This window comes from Corvus cornix, chromosome 11 (genome assembly GCF_000738735.6).
Source record: "Corvus cornix cornix isolate S_Up_H32 chromosome 11, ASM73873v5, whole genome shotgun sequence".
Classification (NCBI taxonomy): Eukaryota; Metazoa; Chordata; class Aves; order Passeriformes; family Corvidae; genus Corvus; species Corvus cornix.
Window position 1 is genome coordinate 13,711,471 of NC_046341.1, and position 16,513 is coordinate 13,727,983.

The 16,513-nt window shown below is 38.8% G+C and overlaps 1 protein-coding gene across 7 annotated transcripts in view; it reads right to left on the minus strand.

Annotated features, from left to right (window-relative positions):
- Positions 1–16,513, minus strand: part of PHKB (phosphorylase kinase regulatory subunit beta) — a 70,162-nt gene that overhangs the window by 14,922 nt on the left and 38,727 nt on the right. For all 7 annotated transcript variants that reach the window (XM_039558143.1, XM_039558145.1, XM_039558138.1 and 4 more), the window contains 9 exons: positions 10,561–10,616; positions 10,302–10,395; positions 6,721–6,804; positions 6,428–6,532; positions 5,540–5,622; positions 5,369–5,459; positions 2,948–3,009; positions 2,699–2,861; positions 1,811–1,892 (listed from right to left, as the gene is read on the minus strand). In XM_039558143.1, the coding sequence (XP_039414077.1) occupies positions 1,811–1,892; positions 2,699–2,861; positions 2,948–3,009; positions 5,369–5,459; positions 5,540–5,622; positions 6,428–6,532; positions 6,721–6,804; positions 10,302–10,395; positions 10,561–10,616 (820 nt within the window). The remainder of the gene's footprint in view (positions 1–1,810; positions 1,893–2,698; positions 2,862–2,947; positions 3,010–5,368; positions 5,460–5,539; positions 5,623–6,427; positions 6,533–6,720; positions 6,805–10,301; positions 10,396–10,560; positions 10,617–16,513) is intronic.

The window sequence follows — 16,513 nt, forward strand, 5'->3', positions numbered from 1 at the left end:
TTTGGCCTATAAAGGTACACCCCATCATAAGGTGCATCCTCAAACTGCAGAACCCAGGGTTCTGCAGGTTCTGGTTTTAGATTTATGTTTCATTGATTGTTTGATTATTTAATGTCAGTCTCAATAGTCTCCATGCAGGGAATGCAGGGAACTCTTTGTCTTAATGACTCAGAGCATTTAATACAGGGTGCATATTAAAAAGGTTACCATCACCGACTGTTTCATATGGGATGGCACAAAAAGGTCTGTACAAGTTATCTCTGAATACTCAGAGGCACAACAGCACTTTCATTGGATCTAATTGGTTTCAACAGTTTTTAAGTTCATCATCATGATCCAATGGTTGTAGGTGGTAATGCTGCTTGCTTACAGAGGTTAGGGAATCTGCCTTGAGGTGTTTCTAGAGTAAGGAACACAATATACAAAGGACTGAAGAAAGCTCCTGAGGCTCCCAAAGCCTCACAACACTCCAGGTAACTGGTGGAAAAGGCCACTTCAGAGGCTACATGGGCCTAATGTGCAGATTCCAACCGTGACTTGCACCAATGCACTGGGTTATCAGCCTTATGTGGCTTTCCACTCCTTTGTGCAGTTTTGGGCACCACAACAGAAGGAAAATAAAAAGACATTAGAAAGTATCCAAAGGAGACACAGGAAGATTGTGAAGGATCTAGCAGAGAAGCCACGTGAGGAGTGGCTGAGGTCACTTGGCTTGTTGAGCCCAGAGAAGAGGAGACTGAGGAGAGACCTCATTGTGGTCTGCAGCATCTTCTAAAGGGACAGCAGAGGGGCAGGAACAGGTCTTCTCACTCTGGTGACCAGTGACAGGCTTCGAGGAAATGGCTGGAGCTGAGTCAGGGCAGGCTGTTTGCATAGCAGGAAAAGGTTTTTCACCCAGAAGGGGTTGGGCACTGAACAGGCTCCCCAGGGCAGTGGGCACAGCATCAAGCTTGTCTGAGCTCAAGAAGCATTTGGACAATGCTCTCAGGCACACGGGGGGATTGTTGGGCTGTCCCGTGAAGGACCAGGAGCTGATTTTGATGATCCTTGTGGGTCCCTTCCAACTCAGGATATCCTATGGATTCTATGACATTTTTAACATAGCAATACGGATGTAATGTATGTTTATGTCAACATGACAACTTTTCTCCACATGAACCAGCCATCTCACATGAAAATTAAGAAGCAGGGCTCTGTAACAGGAGGTGGGAAGTCCTACTGCTTAATTAATAAGCCCTCTTTTTCTGAGGAGTATTCATATATACAAAGGCAGCTAAAAAGCAGTCTTTGGAAGAAAAGATAAAACACCAAACTTTCCAGCACAAAATCCTAAAGCCTCAGTAGCCTTTTCAGAATTATATTACAGGAACTTAGACCCTGTGCTTTAAAACAAAGCCATAATACAAAACAGAGTTTCACAGATACATTGAATTGAAGTCAGATTACATCAAAGCAGAATAAAAATTCAGTATAAAGCCTCATATAGTTCAGACTGTTACAGACATATAGACTTACGTTTTGATTTTCTTTGTAAGGTCAAATCCTCTATTTCTTTTTAATCTATGCATTCAAAATTACAACCAGATACAGCACTGGCCTACAAACAATCTAAAAGAGTTCATATATCCAGCAGCTCATTCCCCACCACACCATCAATTTGCATGTCCTATTTAACACAGAAATTGCTTTAAATGGCACAGAAAACAGCTACACAACTGCTGGCATGCACAGCTATTATTCATGTTCATTGCAACTCAGCACACAGCTGCTTCCTCAATGCTCAGAACAGTCAAATGGAAGAAGTTCTTACCTTCCTTGGTGATAAAATTCGGCCCTTCCCTTTTAAGCAATATACTTGAGAGTAACGCTTGACTTGCCATGCAATTGCAGTCCTTAAATAAAAAACAGCAACAACAGAACCACAAATAGCCTTCAGATTTTCACTGAAGCAAAACCAGAACAGCTATTAAAAATTTCAGGTGAAACCAAAGGGCCTTTTTTCTTTTCAATTTAAGGAAAAGTCTACATATTTTATTTTCAAGGGGATTTCACAACTCTTCCATACCCTATGTATGCTGTATCCTTGTCACTGCTGCTTGCAGAGGCTTCTCTGTGGATCATATTAAGTTGTAATAATTTAACCTGGGAAAAGTTTCCTGGTTTTTCATTCTCAGGTCCTGTCACTTACAGCAGAAATGCTTGTAATGAAATAGGGAACCAAGCAGAATACTTGTGTATCAAACACTAGATCCAGAACAGTTACTGGTAGTTTTCCTCTAGATGCAGGAAAAATGCCAGATTGCAACTATCCCTTGATGCCATTGAGAAGTTTCCAGTCCATCCAAGTGAATACCCACTGCTCAAGTCTTTTGAACTACAGTTTGTCAATAAAATATCTATTCTTAAGACACATGACAAATGGATGCCCTCCTAGATGGTCACTAGCACCAAGGATGATTGGGGCAGCTGGGAGAATTGAGAGCCAACAGCTACATGTGAAGGGCCAGGAAGTTCTGTGATAAGATAAAGAGGAAGATTCCCTGAGTATGAAGGGGAACTTCAGACATTTTATGTTATTAGCTGTGCCACAACACTGATCTTGCTGATCTAAGTAGGCTGCTGGTAAAAAGAGTATCAGCACAGAATTTCTTATTTCATGAGAATGAAGTTACACTGTACTTTTATCAAGTTTTCTTACGTTAAGTTTCTGCAGGATCTCATACGTTGACTTGTTTTTCCAGTCATTAATATTTACATCTGGTTGCTGCTCAAGTTCAGAAGCATTGGGAGTACTAGACTGTCTCTTAACTTTTGAATGTTTTGGAAGATCCAGCTCCTCCAAACTCTTAAATACAGGAGCCCTGAAAAATAAGTATTTAATTTCTTCATAGTTCAGAAAATTTTAATTATCAAATAAGTCATCACTACTATTTACACATAGCCTTACTCTTCTGTTTCAGTGATTCTTAGGAAGTCAAGCTGTTCAACAACTGCTCCAGATATTAATGTCTGAAATGAAAAATTGAAAACAAATTTTAAAATATGTACATAACTATACAGCTATCTTTTCATCTCAGTATGTTGCTGGTGGTTTCCACTGAGAAAGTAGTTTTTTTATCTACAGTTCCAAATATTTTTACACTTTCAGAATATCTTCCCTCTTTCATGAGGAAAAAGACAGCTTAAGACAGCAGAAGTCTCTTGGGGCTGCTGTCTCCTTTTTGGTCATGTTCTGTTGTTCTTTTGCCCTGGCCAGCTTCATCGAGCAATGCCCAACCCCCAAAATCCAAGTCTGATGAAAACACTTGAGATGGAGGATGTGCATTCCTCAGAGACCTGTACAGTCCCCATGTTCTGGGTCCCAATGCTCATTATTCCAGGGATGGCTGAAGGCCAGGCAGTTTTCTTGTCATTTTCACTGATGTTTCAGGCAAACACTACAAAGAACATTCCTACACTCTATTCATTCCCTAATCCAAGCAGGCCTGGCCTAAGTTTGCACATCAAATGCATCTTACAAATACTTCCATCTCAAAAGATTACACACCTGAAACGCAGTGTTGCATTTATCTGATGTAGTCATTACAATTCACTCACTCTGCATTTATACGAATTCCCTATTTATCTACTGCCAGAGGAAATGTATTGTACTACAGCATTCTTAAGACTGCTTTTGATGGTTCTCATTAGCTAAATACAACTGAGTGTGTTTTGTGAACTTTTATATTCCATTTTCATTGTACATGAGTTGCAGTAAAACATTGATCTGTTACGCTCTGAGATGACAGAATATAAAAACCCTGCTTTGCTTTTATTACTGGTGCCATTCATTCTTTGCCTTGCCTATCTGCTTGAACACATGATGACAATGGAGGTAAAAATCAGAAAAGAGCCACAAATCTTCTGAGCATAAAAAATCTTAAATCAGATTTGGTACATTTTACAGGAAAAAAAGAGTATTCACCCAATTAGAGAGACAGATTCTCTCTGGGCATGTTTAACATGTGCACCTAAAGGAAGGAGCTGAATACAACTGACAAAGATCAATATATATTTTGTTGGAATAAATGAATTATTCAAGAAAACGCCATGAATTAGACATGTCCCTTGTTCTTTTCCCCAAATCCTCCCCTGTAATGAAACAAGACTGTTAATAAAATGTGACAACTGTGCAGTAAGACAGAGATTCCAGTTCAGCTGCTGGAGCAAGCACACAGTATCCCAGCAGGAAAGGCACCCACCACCATCTCCCCTGGCCTTCAAGCCAAACAAAGATTTGTTTGTAGTTTTCCCATGTGCTCTTTTTAATGGCTAACAAATAAAGCAAAGACCAGTGGCTGTCAACATCTTAAACCCTTTAAAACTCCTCCTTAATTATTATATTAGAAAAAAGATCTTTCCAGAAGGTCAGTGAATATGGAAGGGAAAGTTTATTCCCTGATGGCTGTCCAGTGTAGTGCTTAAAATAAGGACACAGATAGATGGAAAAATGTCTGATAAATCTTTCTTGCAAGGCAAGAAAGTCATTGCAGTTAAATTTAATAAACAAACAAACCAACCAACCAAACCACAACAACAACCCTGCAGCCAAATGAAAGGTTTTCCATGGGCAGTAATGGCATTTGCTATAGGAAGACTTAGTTGTACCAGGAGAGACTACACGACCTATGTGTGATCAGCAGAAATACATAAATACTTAAAGATTCCAAGGATATCTTAAACCACCATGGCTAGGAGCATTTCCTTTACAAATGACCCAGCTCTTCTACAAATTAATGATTTTCTAGGGAACAAGAAGTCATTACTCTGTCTTTAGTCTTCTCTCTTAAAAAAAAACCCAATAGTTCAATAGGTGTAAACTAAGATTAACTAGCACATAGGACTATGTAAAATCAGCACCTGTCTTGGTAATTTTCACATTTTAATGAAGGAATGTTCCTGCTTTGAGATTCATCCAAACAGCAAAGATGTTGAAACTAGATCTTAGTTCTTGTAAGAATTTTAATATATGTGAAGCACCTTTTTTTCCCCTCCGTGATTACCTAATCAAAAGAAATCCCTTAGTGCTTGACACCGTGGCTTTATCCTTTGGTAGTCATTTCACAAGACTGCCTAACAAAAAACACCGTTTTCCCTTCTGAAAATCCTCTGTGAAGATTATGACTTTCAAAAGACTCATCAAAAGGAATTAAAATAAACCCATGTTTCTGTTGATACAAAAAAAATAGTACCAAATGTCTTGAGTCTTGACTCCTTACTTTTATGAACTAAATAAAATCCTTGGAAGTCACATAAACCCCAAAAATAGCAAGAATACATGTACCAGTACCAGAAGGTAAGAACACAAAAGTCAGGAGAAACATCTTACCTGTACTCTGTCAACATGAACCTTCACTCCTCCAACAATTCCCTTTCTAAAGGCTGCCAGCATATCTAATATGGGACTGAATCTGCTCCCTCTGAAATTTGAAACAGAATTCCATTAATCTTGCAGTTGGGTAAATCCCACACAGCAAATCCTGCTCTTCTCTCTCCCTACCTTATGTTGTCTTCCCTGATCAGTACCACAAACAGGGGCCGGCCGTGCATTTTCCAGTACTGCTTAATGAACTGCAGGGCGTTCTGGGCAGGAAAGCATGTCAGTCACAAAAAATCCCAAACAACACAACAAGCACAACCTACCAGAACACACAGTACAAGACAGTAAAAGACTGATAGCCCTGAGAACACCAACAGGTTAAAAACACCTTAGCTACTAAAGCACCAACAGGTTTCTGCAACAGGTACAAGCTGCGGTCAAGCCCTGCTATTTCCTAAGTGTTCTGAAAATAGTCCTAAGCAAATGTATGGATCAGGGAGCAAACCAGGAGACAGTGCAGTGCTCTGAACTACAGGCAACGACCTAGAAAGGGTGTGAGGGGATCCAAGGCTTGAATGCCAGGGCATGGAATCACCAGGGCCACCTTCCGTGCACTGACATCGCTGCTCCAGCCCAGGGCACGTGGCAGGTGAGCTCTGCACTGCTGCTGACCTTACAGGGAAGGGGGGCAGGTTTTACTATTTGTGCAAAATCAAGTAGTGTTTCCTCCAGGTAAGGCTTTCATATTTCCTGTAAACACCAGTCTTGTTCCTTTTTTCAGCCAAGAACGTTTGTTCTCCCAAAGAAACAAATGATAATTTGCTTGCTGCCCTGAAGTACTCCCAATCACTTTGGGGGCAGTTTTTTTGTCACACAGAGATACTCACTAGAACTCACACTGGGCTGACAGGATATTTGTCTCAATACACTTTCTAGCAGCAAGTTTTTGTATTACAATAATACACACTGTACTGCATTCCTCCGTCAGTCTTCTGTTTTATCAGACTGCACAGTTTATTCTTCTACAGACTGTTTTTGTCAGTTATTCAGATGAGAAGTTACAAATACCTTAATGTCATCAATCAACATCATAACGTCCTGAGACATGTAGAAATCACTGAGATCAAAAATGATCGAGTAGCAAACTACAGTCTTCCCTAGTATTCGATAAATCTGTTGAGAGAGAAAACTTCCATTTATCTTCTCTTTAAAACATTCATAAGGGCCAAATACAAGGACTTGAAAGTCAGATACATGCATAAAATAACACTACATGTCAATTCTAGTTAAAATCATACAGAGACTAAACGTTTATCTAAATACATAGCAATAACAAGAATATAAACTTTTCTTGCAACAACCTTTGATGTCCCAAGGCAGCCTATGGGTCTGTCCGGTCTTCCAGATAATCCCAGTTTCTCATTGACTCCCAAATGGAAGTAAGCCTGTGAGAAAGAACCATGAAAACTGATATAAACCTAGATACCAGCCTTTCTCATGCTCCTGCCACGTCTCACAAAGAAGGCTGTGTGCAGTCTGCTTTGATTAGAAAATGATTCAGAAAATGTGGCTGTTATTTCTATTCAGGGTTGGTTTTTTTAAAAAACACTTCTTGTTTCCTATATTACGTCTTCTTTTTAATTTCTTGCTCCTATTACTTTTCTATTCTACATAAGTAAAATATTTATTGATTTTTCAAATTGCTTATTGAAATAATTTTTTTAAAGATCATTTGCATGTATTGGCTAGCCGAATTTGCCTTCTGTAATGCTTTTCCAGTGTGGATACATAACTAGAAGAGTAACATAAGAATCCTTTAAAGATCTTTATTCAAATGTTAGTACAAATCTGGAAAATTAATGCATCAGCAACACAAGCAAGAGGGAACTATCTCATTATTCATAGCTTGATTCTTATTAGAGTTATGTATGCCTAGCATTACTTCAACTGATAAAATTTTGCAAAAAATAATCTTCATTTATTACAGGGTATGAAAATAAAACCATAAGAAAACAACTAATCTGGGAGCAATAGAGTGTAAATGTATCAGCTAAACCTGACTGAAAGATGTAATTTTTCCTTATTTGGCCCAGTTTAGGTAAGGAACCCATCATTACTGCAGAATATTCAGAATTCTGAAAATTTTCTGAAGTCCAATCTTTCTTTATGTTATAGGAAGATAATTCAGAAGCAAATGGAAGCAAACACTTGAACAAACATTACACTCAACAGCTTTCTATTGCTGTCAGCTTTAGGCCTTCCTGATCCTACCACATGGTTCTGCCTTAATACCAAGAACTATTTTAAAAAGAAAATAAACAAAATTACCCACATGACCTGTTCATCCAGAGTCAGGAACAGTGTTCAAGTGGGAAAGGATGGAGACATCGGAACACTGATAGCTTTCAATAACCCATCTGCGCATAGCAAAGCCAAACAGTGCTGAACCTCTTTCTGTGGTAAATAAGGGAGACTGGAAGAATGGCAGTAGACAGGGCAATTTAACACTTAAAGGAGCTGCATTTTTCTGGAATGCAGAACATCAAATGCTTTCTTAACAAAAGCAGAGCTGCATTAGCGTTGTGACATTGTCTCTCTCCTTGAAGACTCTTTAGCTTGAGGCCTCATGTTTACACACAGGCTACTAAAGCAGTTTCCTCTTCTAGTGATAGTTCTCCATCCTGATCTGTTACAATCAAAGCTCAGATGCAGCACCAGGCACTGTAACAATGCACAGTTTCATTCAAGTCCAGCTGCTTCAAGAACCTTTGGTCTTTTATTTTTAATAAAATAAAAGCCCTCAATTCTGGATTACTAAAGCTGCTAATAGCAAGAAATGGCTGTGAAAGCAGACTGGGCTGTTGGGTTGATTTATGAGCATGAACCAAACTGCAGTGGTCTTGCACACCATCTGTTTCTGTGCTCCCTTTCCTCCTCTCAGTTCATGCCAGGGGTATTCTGCTCCTCTCCTGTGCTATACTTCCACTCCAGATGTACATTTTCCTATGTATTACGTGTGTCTTGTCCCATTTTATTGTTTATCTCTTCTTTCTCTCTCCGCTTTGTGGATATGTTTACTTGACTTCAAGTTCTACTTTCAATCCCGATCCATTTGTTTTACAGCGCTTTTTTGGACACGTGCCTGTTAATAAGTCCAGAGATTTAAACTGTTATCATGTGCTACTTAGAGCAGTTCAAAGGTTTCTGATTAAATTAAATACTCCTTAGAACTGACAGCATCAGTGTAGGAAATACTGAGATCCATATTTTCCATGGATCAACCTTCTGTTCCCCAAAATACAATGACTTCTCCATCACTGGCTTCCTCTCCCCACAAAGGATGACAAATAATACCAGAGTTTTTGTTTATTTGCTTTTTGGTTCATACTGATTATTGGCATAAGCCCAGAGATCAAACCCAGTTCTCATAACACCCCAAACACTCTCTCTACTTCACAGCTCTTATTAGAGCCTTTATTAGAAGCCCATTAGGAAGAGGTGTTGTAGCAGATGAATTAATATTTTTATGGCATTCTTTGAAAAGTAAATTTTGATGAGGCAGATGTACCTACCCATCATGAGGATAAGGGAAGTGTCAGAATTGCCAGATATCTCAACAGCTTTAGAAAAATAAATCCTAACACAGACATTTTCATAGATAGGAATTTAATTGATAATAAAACTTAATGAAGGTCTCATCTTTTTGTCAGGGAAACTAAAGAAGTGATGGATGACAGAGACAATATATACTTCTATGGTAAAGTTATGGAGTAGTCATTTGTTAAACCAAAGTTTCAGGTACAGAATTCCAGGACAGATACAGACAAAGAGAACATATTTTGGAATATATTATCAAGAAAGCTAGTGAGTAAAAATGGGTTCAGAAATGAACAAGGATGAATGGAAACATGGATATTTCTCTTCTCTCTGTTTCAGTACTTCTCAAGTGTTAGTGGCAGCCATTATTTAGGGTAAGCATTTTTCTGAATAAGCCACAGCCAGGTTTAGTACACCTGTTATCCTTGCAAACTTACGAGACCTGAAATATATCACTATATTCTCTATCTGTGAGTTTACTTTTTTCCTGTGTCCTACAGACTCCTGATCCAGATCATGGCATTGGCCATGTGACTTGATTTCTGAGGGAGAGCCCCACACGGTGCGTGGTCTGTCCTACCTCGGGACTGACAAACGAGAGTTTGTCACTGCACTGCCCCCAGACATTCATCGCTCTTGTGTGAGACCATTGCACAACACAAGGTTAGACAGGAGCTTTGTGGACCTGATCTACAAACAGGCCTAAAAGGGCCAGCCTAGGACTGTGAGTCAAGTCCCTCAGGAGACTTCTTGTCCCTAGAGAAAACAAGGCCTTCAGGGAGGATGAAGGGGATCCTGAAGATGATCCTTCATCCCAGTAATTTCTGACTGTGGGATTTTAAATGTGCTCAGCGAAAGAGTTAAACCAAAAAGGATTTCAAAACCGAAACTTCCTGGATATAGTCAATCCAAGGGAAAACAGTGACAGAGATGTGGATAATGCCTGTTACAGGGGCTGCACTATGAAATCCTATGATGGTTTGTGCCTACTGCATTAACCCATTTCTTTGACTATTGCTCATTTGCTTGTTTCTCCATTGAGATTCATTTAGTTTACCAACCTACTAATATTATTAAAATTTTATTATTCATTCATTATACTTTGAAAGTGGCTCAGGCAATAAGCCTAATCAGATAACATAGAACACATGGGCTCCCACGTTCCCCTGAAAGCTCCAGGCATCTGTAACTTCCAGTGCCAGCACACCTTGCAACTGCATGAGGAGAACACAAAAATGTAGGTAACAGCTTAGGGAGATACAAGGGTAATAGCTTGATATAAATCCTTATTTTTACAAAAGAAATATACAGATGGATTAATCATTTTAAATGCAGAATTCCTTACTTTGACAAGTTCTTTCTGAGCCCATATCTGAATTGGTTCCACCTGCTGGGGGGTCTGAGTTTGGATTCCATATGTGTTCAGAAAAACTTGGAGGCTAGAAATGAAATACAGATAAATTTAATGACAAATCACAGAATAGTTTTAACAATTCTCTTGGAAGCACATATATACAAGTAGCAGTATTTTATTCTACACCATTTCAGATGTATTGTTCAACCCTTCCTTAATATATAGGTACTTAACAAAAGTAAATACATACCGCTGGCTTTCTGCTATCAGGGCCACATGTACCACCACATCATTTTCTAAAGGACCCTAGAAAATAATGAGAAAATCATAACTAGCATTGCTAACTAAAGATTGTACTCAATATAGCATGACCAGGGACAACAGCTATTTAAACAATTCCCAGCTATGACAGACACCACTGTCTGCATTGCTTTCTTTTATGGTGTGAGCAAATTGAAAGATTTGTAAACCTCAAGACTACAGGAATACTACCAATAATACTCTGCAAGACACAATTTTGGGAATTAGTAATAAATAGACTTCTGGTAATCATTATACTTTTTGGATTAGTTTGGGCGTTTCTTTAATTAAGAAGAACTACATGGGGAAAATATTTTATTTCATACAAAAATTTAGAATTTATCCAATCAATATATCTCCTATATGCCTAATATGACCTAAAGGTTTGATACATAATTTTTTTATGAGTGAAATTATTCAGCTTTTTGGGTAAACAATAAAATTCACTTATGAATAATGACCTGATGATTTCAACCCTTTACTCTGAAAAATTGTCATCAGACAGCTGTTCTTTAGTGACATGAAAGACATATTACATTTTACAGAGGACAGCTGCATTTCCTTGCATTATTACACAGACACTTCATGTTTGAAATAAATACTAGCATTTTACATCAGGAAGCCATGCAAATAGGAGTGAATTCAACATGCTAGGTGAGATCATTGACTTGACTCCCTGGGTCTCAAACTGGCAATGCACCTTTTCTGTCACTGGCAGAATGAGCTATGAACAACCACCCTAGTCCTTGTTCACTCCTCTGGCATTCACTGGCTGTAAAATGACAGAACTAAAGAGCAGCTCACATTTTCATTGCTAAAAATGTTTCTTGCCTGCTTTTGAATAGAGACTACCAGAACATGAATGACAGAAATTAAACACATCTTCTATCAATTGTATAAAAGGACAGCATTTTTTGTGATGATAGAAGGGTAGACAAAGATTCAGAACAAGAAGTTCAGAGGGAACAATTGCTTGCTCAGGCATCTGTGAGCCTTGGTATCAATAAAGATCTCAGGGATTTGCAGAAGAAATTCTTGGTAACATTTTCCCAGAAGTCTGTCAGCAACACATTTGCACTAAAAATTTTGGACTTTTTGCCACATGGAATAAGTTTCTGATGAAAGTATATGCACAAAGACACCAGATGAAGAAGTTGGAAGTGACATTAAAAGATTTTCGTGTTCAGAATAAGATCATTGTGCTATCACTTGCATTAATATGAACAGTAGGAAAACTCAACCCAAAACTCGGCCATAATCATTGTGTATAAAACAAATACCCCACCTGAAAATGAGAGAGCCCCTTCCAAGATTATTGATTTGTAGACAGCCTGTCATCTAACCTGGGCAGTGGTCTTCAAGTTCAGACTCAATTATTACCCTCTAAATAAAGAACTTAGCAGGACTGTGTAACCACAGCCTGTAAAACGTATATAGCCCATGAGTTCTGCCTCTCACACACAGCCAAGGACAGGATTCATTTACAGCATTAAATGGTGGTTCTAACACAGGCCAAGACTACACAAATGCACAGCTGGCACAACACAAAGTCTGTGTTAAAAACTACTAGATCTTTCAAAGTATTGTGGGAAAAATGTAACTATCATTGCAGCACAACTACAGGATTGCTGCAACATTAAACAGAAAGTTACTTTCACTGTCATTTGACATGTCACAGCCTGGAGGATCACAAGTAGGGGCCTAGAGAAACACAGATCAAAATAACAGATAAAACACTCAAAAATGTAAGTCACCCTTTCCAACAATGATTGTGCTAGATAGCATTTCCTGTATATTTTTAAAAAAAGAGATACGGAAAAGCATTAAACTGCTAAATATTCCACTAAATAAATCTGGTTGTTGTTAGAAGTTCCATTTTAATGTCTTGGCTTTCTCATTTGTCTAATAAGGCCAGCTCAGATTCCCATAACATCAATCACTGTCTCCCTGAGACACCACAACAGCCCCCCTGCCCAGGCTCCCCCTCCTGCCTTGTGTTTCCACCTTGGATCCTTGGCAGAAGGGTCGGTTTCAGCTGCATTCTGCATGCTGTGCAGATGATAAATATACCTCAGAAGAACAAGATAAAAGACTGATTCGTTGTTCTTCCTCTCCAAAAAGAAGAACTTAAAAAAAAAAAAAAATCATCGTTTTTAACAAGGTTATAAACTGTTGGAGGTAGGATAAAGGGAAAAATCCCTTACTCCTTTCCTGGCACAAGCAGAGAAAGCAGCTCAGTATCAGCCTTTTGCTGCACTCTCTCTGCACAGATGTTACCACTGTGCCTTTCTGCTTTACACTGCCAGGAAACCTCAGAACTCTGAAAAAACCCCATTCATTGTGAGCATGTGAGAGAGGGGGCAGAGCATTGAAGAGCCCCGATGGAAATGGTACCCACCGGGCTTTCCAAGCACACGGAGCGAGGAGAGGCCAACGGAAACAGCTCACAACAGGAGAGACTGCACTGCACCCCCATGACCCACCTGGCTGCTCCTGACCCACAACCCAATGGTCACAGAGCTGCTCTGGCAGCACTGACCACTGCTGACCACCCTGTGCCCATTGGCACTGAGTTGCTTTTGGCAGCACTGACCACTGCTGACCACCCTGTGCCCATTGGCACTGACACACCAGACCCCTGAAATCAAACACAGCACACCTATGTGCCTCAAATTCCAAGAGAGTGTTTGGAGGTTTAGAATTGTGTTAACTGTGGTAGACAATTGAATTAACAGGAATGAAAGCAAGAATATGTTTATAATTAATATGACAAAACAAATCATCCAATATGGTTCCATCCAAATTAGACATGCTCTAATCCTAAACATAAAAAATCTTAAATTATCTCAGTCTACCTACAATTAATAATTTTAGTTCCTTCTTTACACGTTATCTATTTCCCTGAAAATAAAAAAAAAAAAAGCAGTCTATTATTTTGAATATTCTCTTCCCAATTCTCTTCATCAATAGGCATTCATCTTAATTCCCGGTAACTGAAATGAAATCCTTACAAATGATTGCTAACTCCACACAGCAAAACATTAAAAGAATACAGTCATCACATGCAGAGAATTCAGTCAATTAATTGTAACCGTAAACACATATTTCACCTTAACTCAGAAGATAAAATAGTCCTACTCCGGCAATTTAGTCAGATTATGATTTTTTGTTAAAAATGAAATTAAACATGAGACAGCAATAAACCGTCTTTCACATGTGCCAGTAAAATACAAAACAATTCCAAAAAACCCCCACCCTACCTCATTTCTCAAACATTATTGTTACCATCCAGGCCCTCCTCCACACTACATCCTCCCAAAACAGAATGCAACAACCCAGACTGAGTTATAATCTCTCCCAAATCTGGAGACAGTAAAGAGAAGTAACAAAATAAGCTCTTCTAAGGAATCCAGTTCTACAGAGTCACCCTGAACGAGAATTCCCTGCATTATCTCCTTTCAAAGCAAACAGAGTATGGATGATTCAATTTTTTTTTTTTTTTAAATTCCTGAATGGGCTCTAAGGTGACCATTAGGGCTGCAAAGCAAAGGAGAAAGAACCTCTCTGACTGCTGTTAGACCTCATTGTGCTTTGGAACACAGACTAAAAAAACCTAGCAAAGGCAGCCCTGCTCTGGCACCAACCACACTGGCACTTGCCCAAGGGCATATGAACACAGCCTCCTGAAAGTGGAAAATAGGGGGTTTTGGCATTGAATTAGGAGAAAAAACATTTCCTTCAAACTATAAACAGACCAAATTAATATTAGTGGCCATTAGGTTTTTACTGTACTGCTCAACTGATGCCTCAGTTTTCCACAAGCAATGAGATTGTCCTCTGATCTGATTTTCTGATGCACTCACAGCTGTAATTATACATAGTTATATATACAGTTTTCATAGCACTTTTGCCTTTGGGGGTCTATATTACCTTACTTTCCTTTGCCTAATTTTTCATTGATGCTTCCAAGCTGTAAAAGTAAGGTTGGCATATTTTAAATACTTTCCATTGCTTGCTTAAATCTACACTATTATGTGGGTATCGAACATATTTTTATAGAGGCACCAAAGCCACAAATATATTAAATTAATCACATTTTTTCAGTGGCAAGTGTTTAGAGTTTATAGTCAATGCAACCACAGTATGAAAATATGCCTACATGGAAAACACATTTCTTGAAGAAATATTTACTCAGCACAGAGTTTCAAATAAAAATTTTAAAAGCCTTCTTTTTGGTACATCTCCTGCCAAAACACTGTATCACAACAAAATTTATATACATGGGTATTTGAAAGTTTTGTGTATCCTTGTTTATGGCTTACAGGAATAAAATTTAATACAAGTGGAAATACTTTTCTGTTCAATTTAACTGAAATTCTTTAGCTATATGGAAAAGAGAAGACATCATTAAAGAGAAGAAACTACTTTTGATTTCTAAAGACATCATTAAGATGTGCTGTGTTCTCATTTTGTATGGTATTTTTAGTCATTTTCCCTGCACTTTAAGGCAAATACTAGATACTGATTTTGCATAAATTAGCTCAATTAGATAAAATGGCATAATCAAATATTCAGACAAACTGTTTAAACAAATCTAAAATGTGGATTAAAAAAAGCCAAACTCAAGACTCTTGGCTGGAACTTGAAGACCTTTGCTGATACAGCTCACCTGAGTCATGTCAGGACATTTTTGCATCTTTAACCTTCTCTTAATGATGACCCATTTGACATCTGCATGAAGGAACATTTTGCCCTGATACTGCTGTAGCAGTAAAACCACCCAAAATACTTCAGCAGCTGTTTCAGTACAAACAATCCCAAAGAAATTCCACAACCACCTGGCTGGCCATACCGGGACATGAACCCTTCTGGTCACCATCTCTGTCACACTGCTGCTCAGAGGCTGCAATGCCAAAGGCCTGATGCCAGAGGCTCCATTTCTCACTAACTCAGAAGGGCATCCCTTCCTTCTAACCCACACTGGGAACCACATCTTGGATAGTTTTGTCATTTACATATTGAAGAAACACGTGCACAGTCATCTATGGCAAAGGAATATCACCACTGGGAAGAACAGAGCTATAAGCAGACCTAGGCATGCCCAGAATTTCCTTCCTTCTTCATGCATTGTCTGCAGATGAAGTAAAATATCAAAAAGCTGTTTAAGTTATTTTCAATGCATTCAACACTGTTGACTTTTGAAGTCCCTATTACATTGCTGAATTTTACCAGGTAGCTGCATTTTACTAAGTTCTCTAGTGACTCAGTAAGTGGCCCTCGATGAGTAAGTTAAGAGAAAATAAATTACCATTGTATTATTTATTCTCAGTTTTGGGAAGCTCTCAGGGCAGAGGCTATTTCTCTCTGAGGATGTGGAAATTGCCTATCACATACTGGGTACCCCAAATAGCAGTAAAAATACTTTTCTACTAAGACATTTCCTGATGAGTCATAGAGTGCCTTTAGAACAAAGCCTCATCTTCTTCAAAGTGCTCAGCTGTGGCATATTAAAAGTGACTGGTTTGAAGAATCAAAGAAAGAGGAATTGGATGGGCTGCAGCAACCCTGACTCAGTACAGGCTCCTCCTGAGGGCACCCCTACAAGGGCCAGCAGCTCCCAGGTTCTGTCACATTCATAATCCCATGATGTAAGAACAAACAGAGAAACCAGGAACAAATGACATCACTGAGCTTTCATTATCTCACAGGAACATGGCACAAGTGCTGCACTGTGAACAATGAAAGTCTCATTATGAATGAACCAACAGCCAGGCACATGAATTACCTTGGTAACAGGAAATAGTAGGAAACTGAGGGGATAAGCAGCATTTGGATAGAACAAGAAAAACATTCTTCAGTTCTGAACTTGGAGTGAATCTTAAGATAAATACTTCATCTTTTAT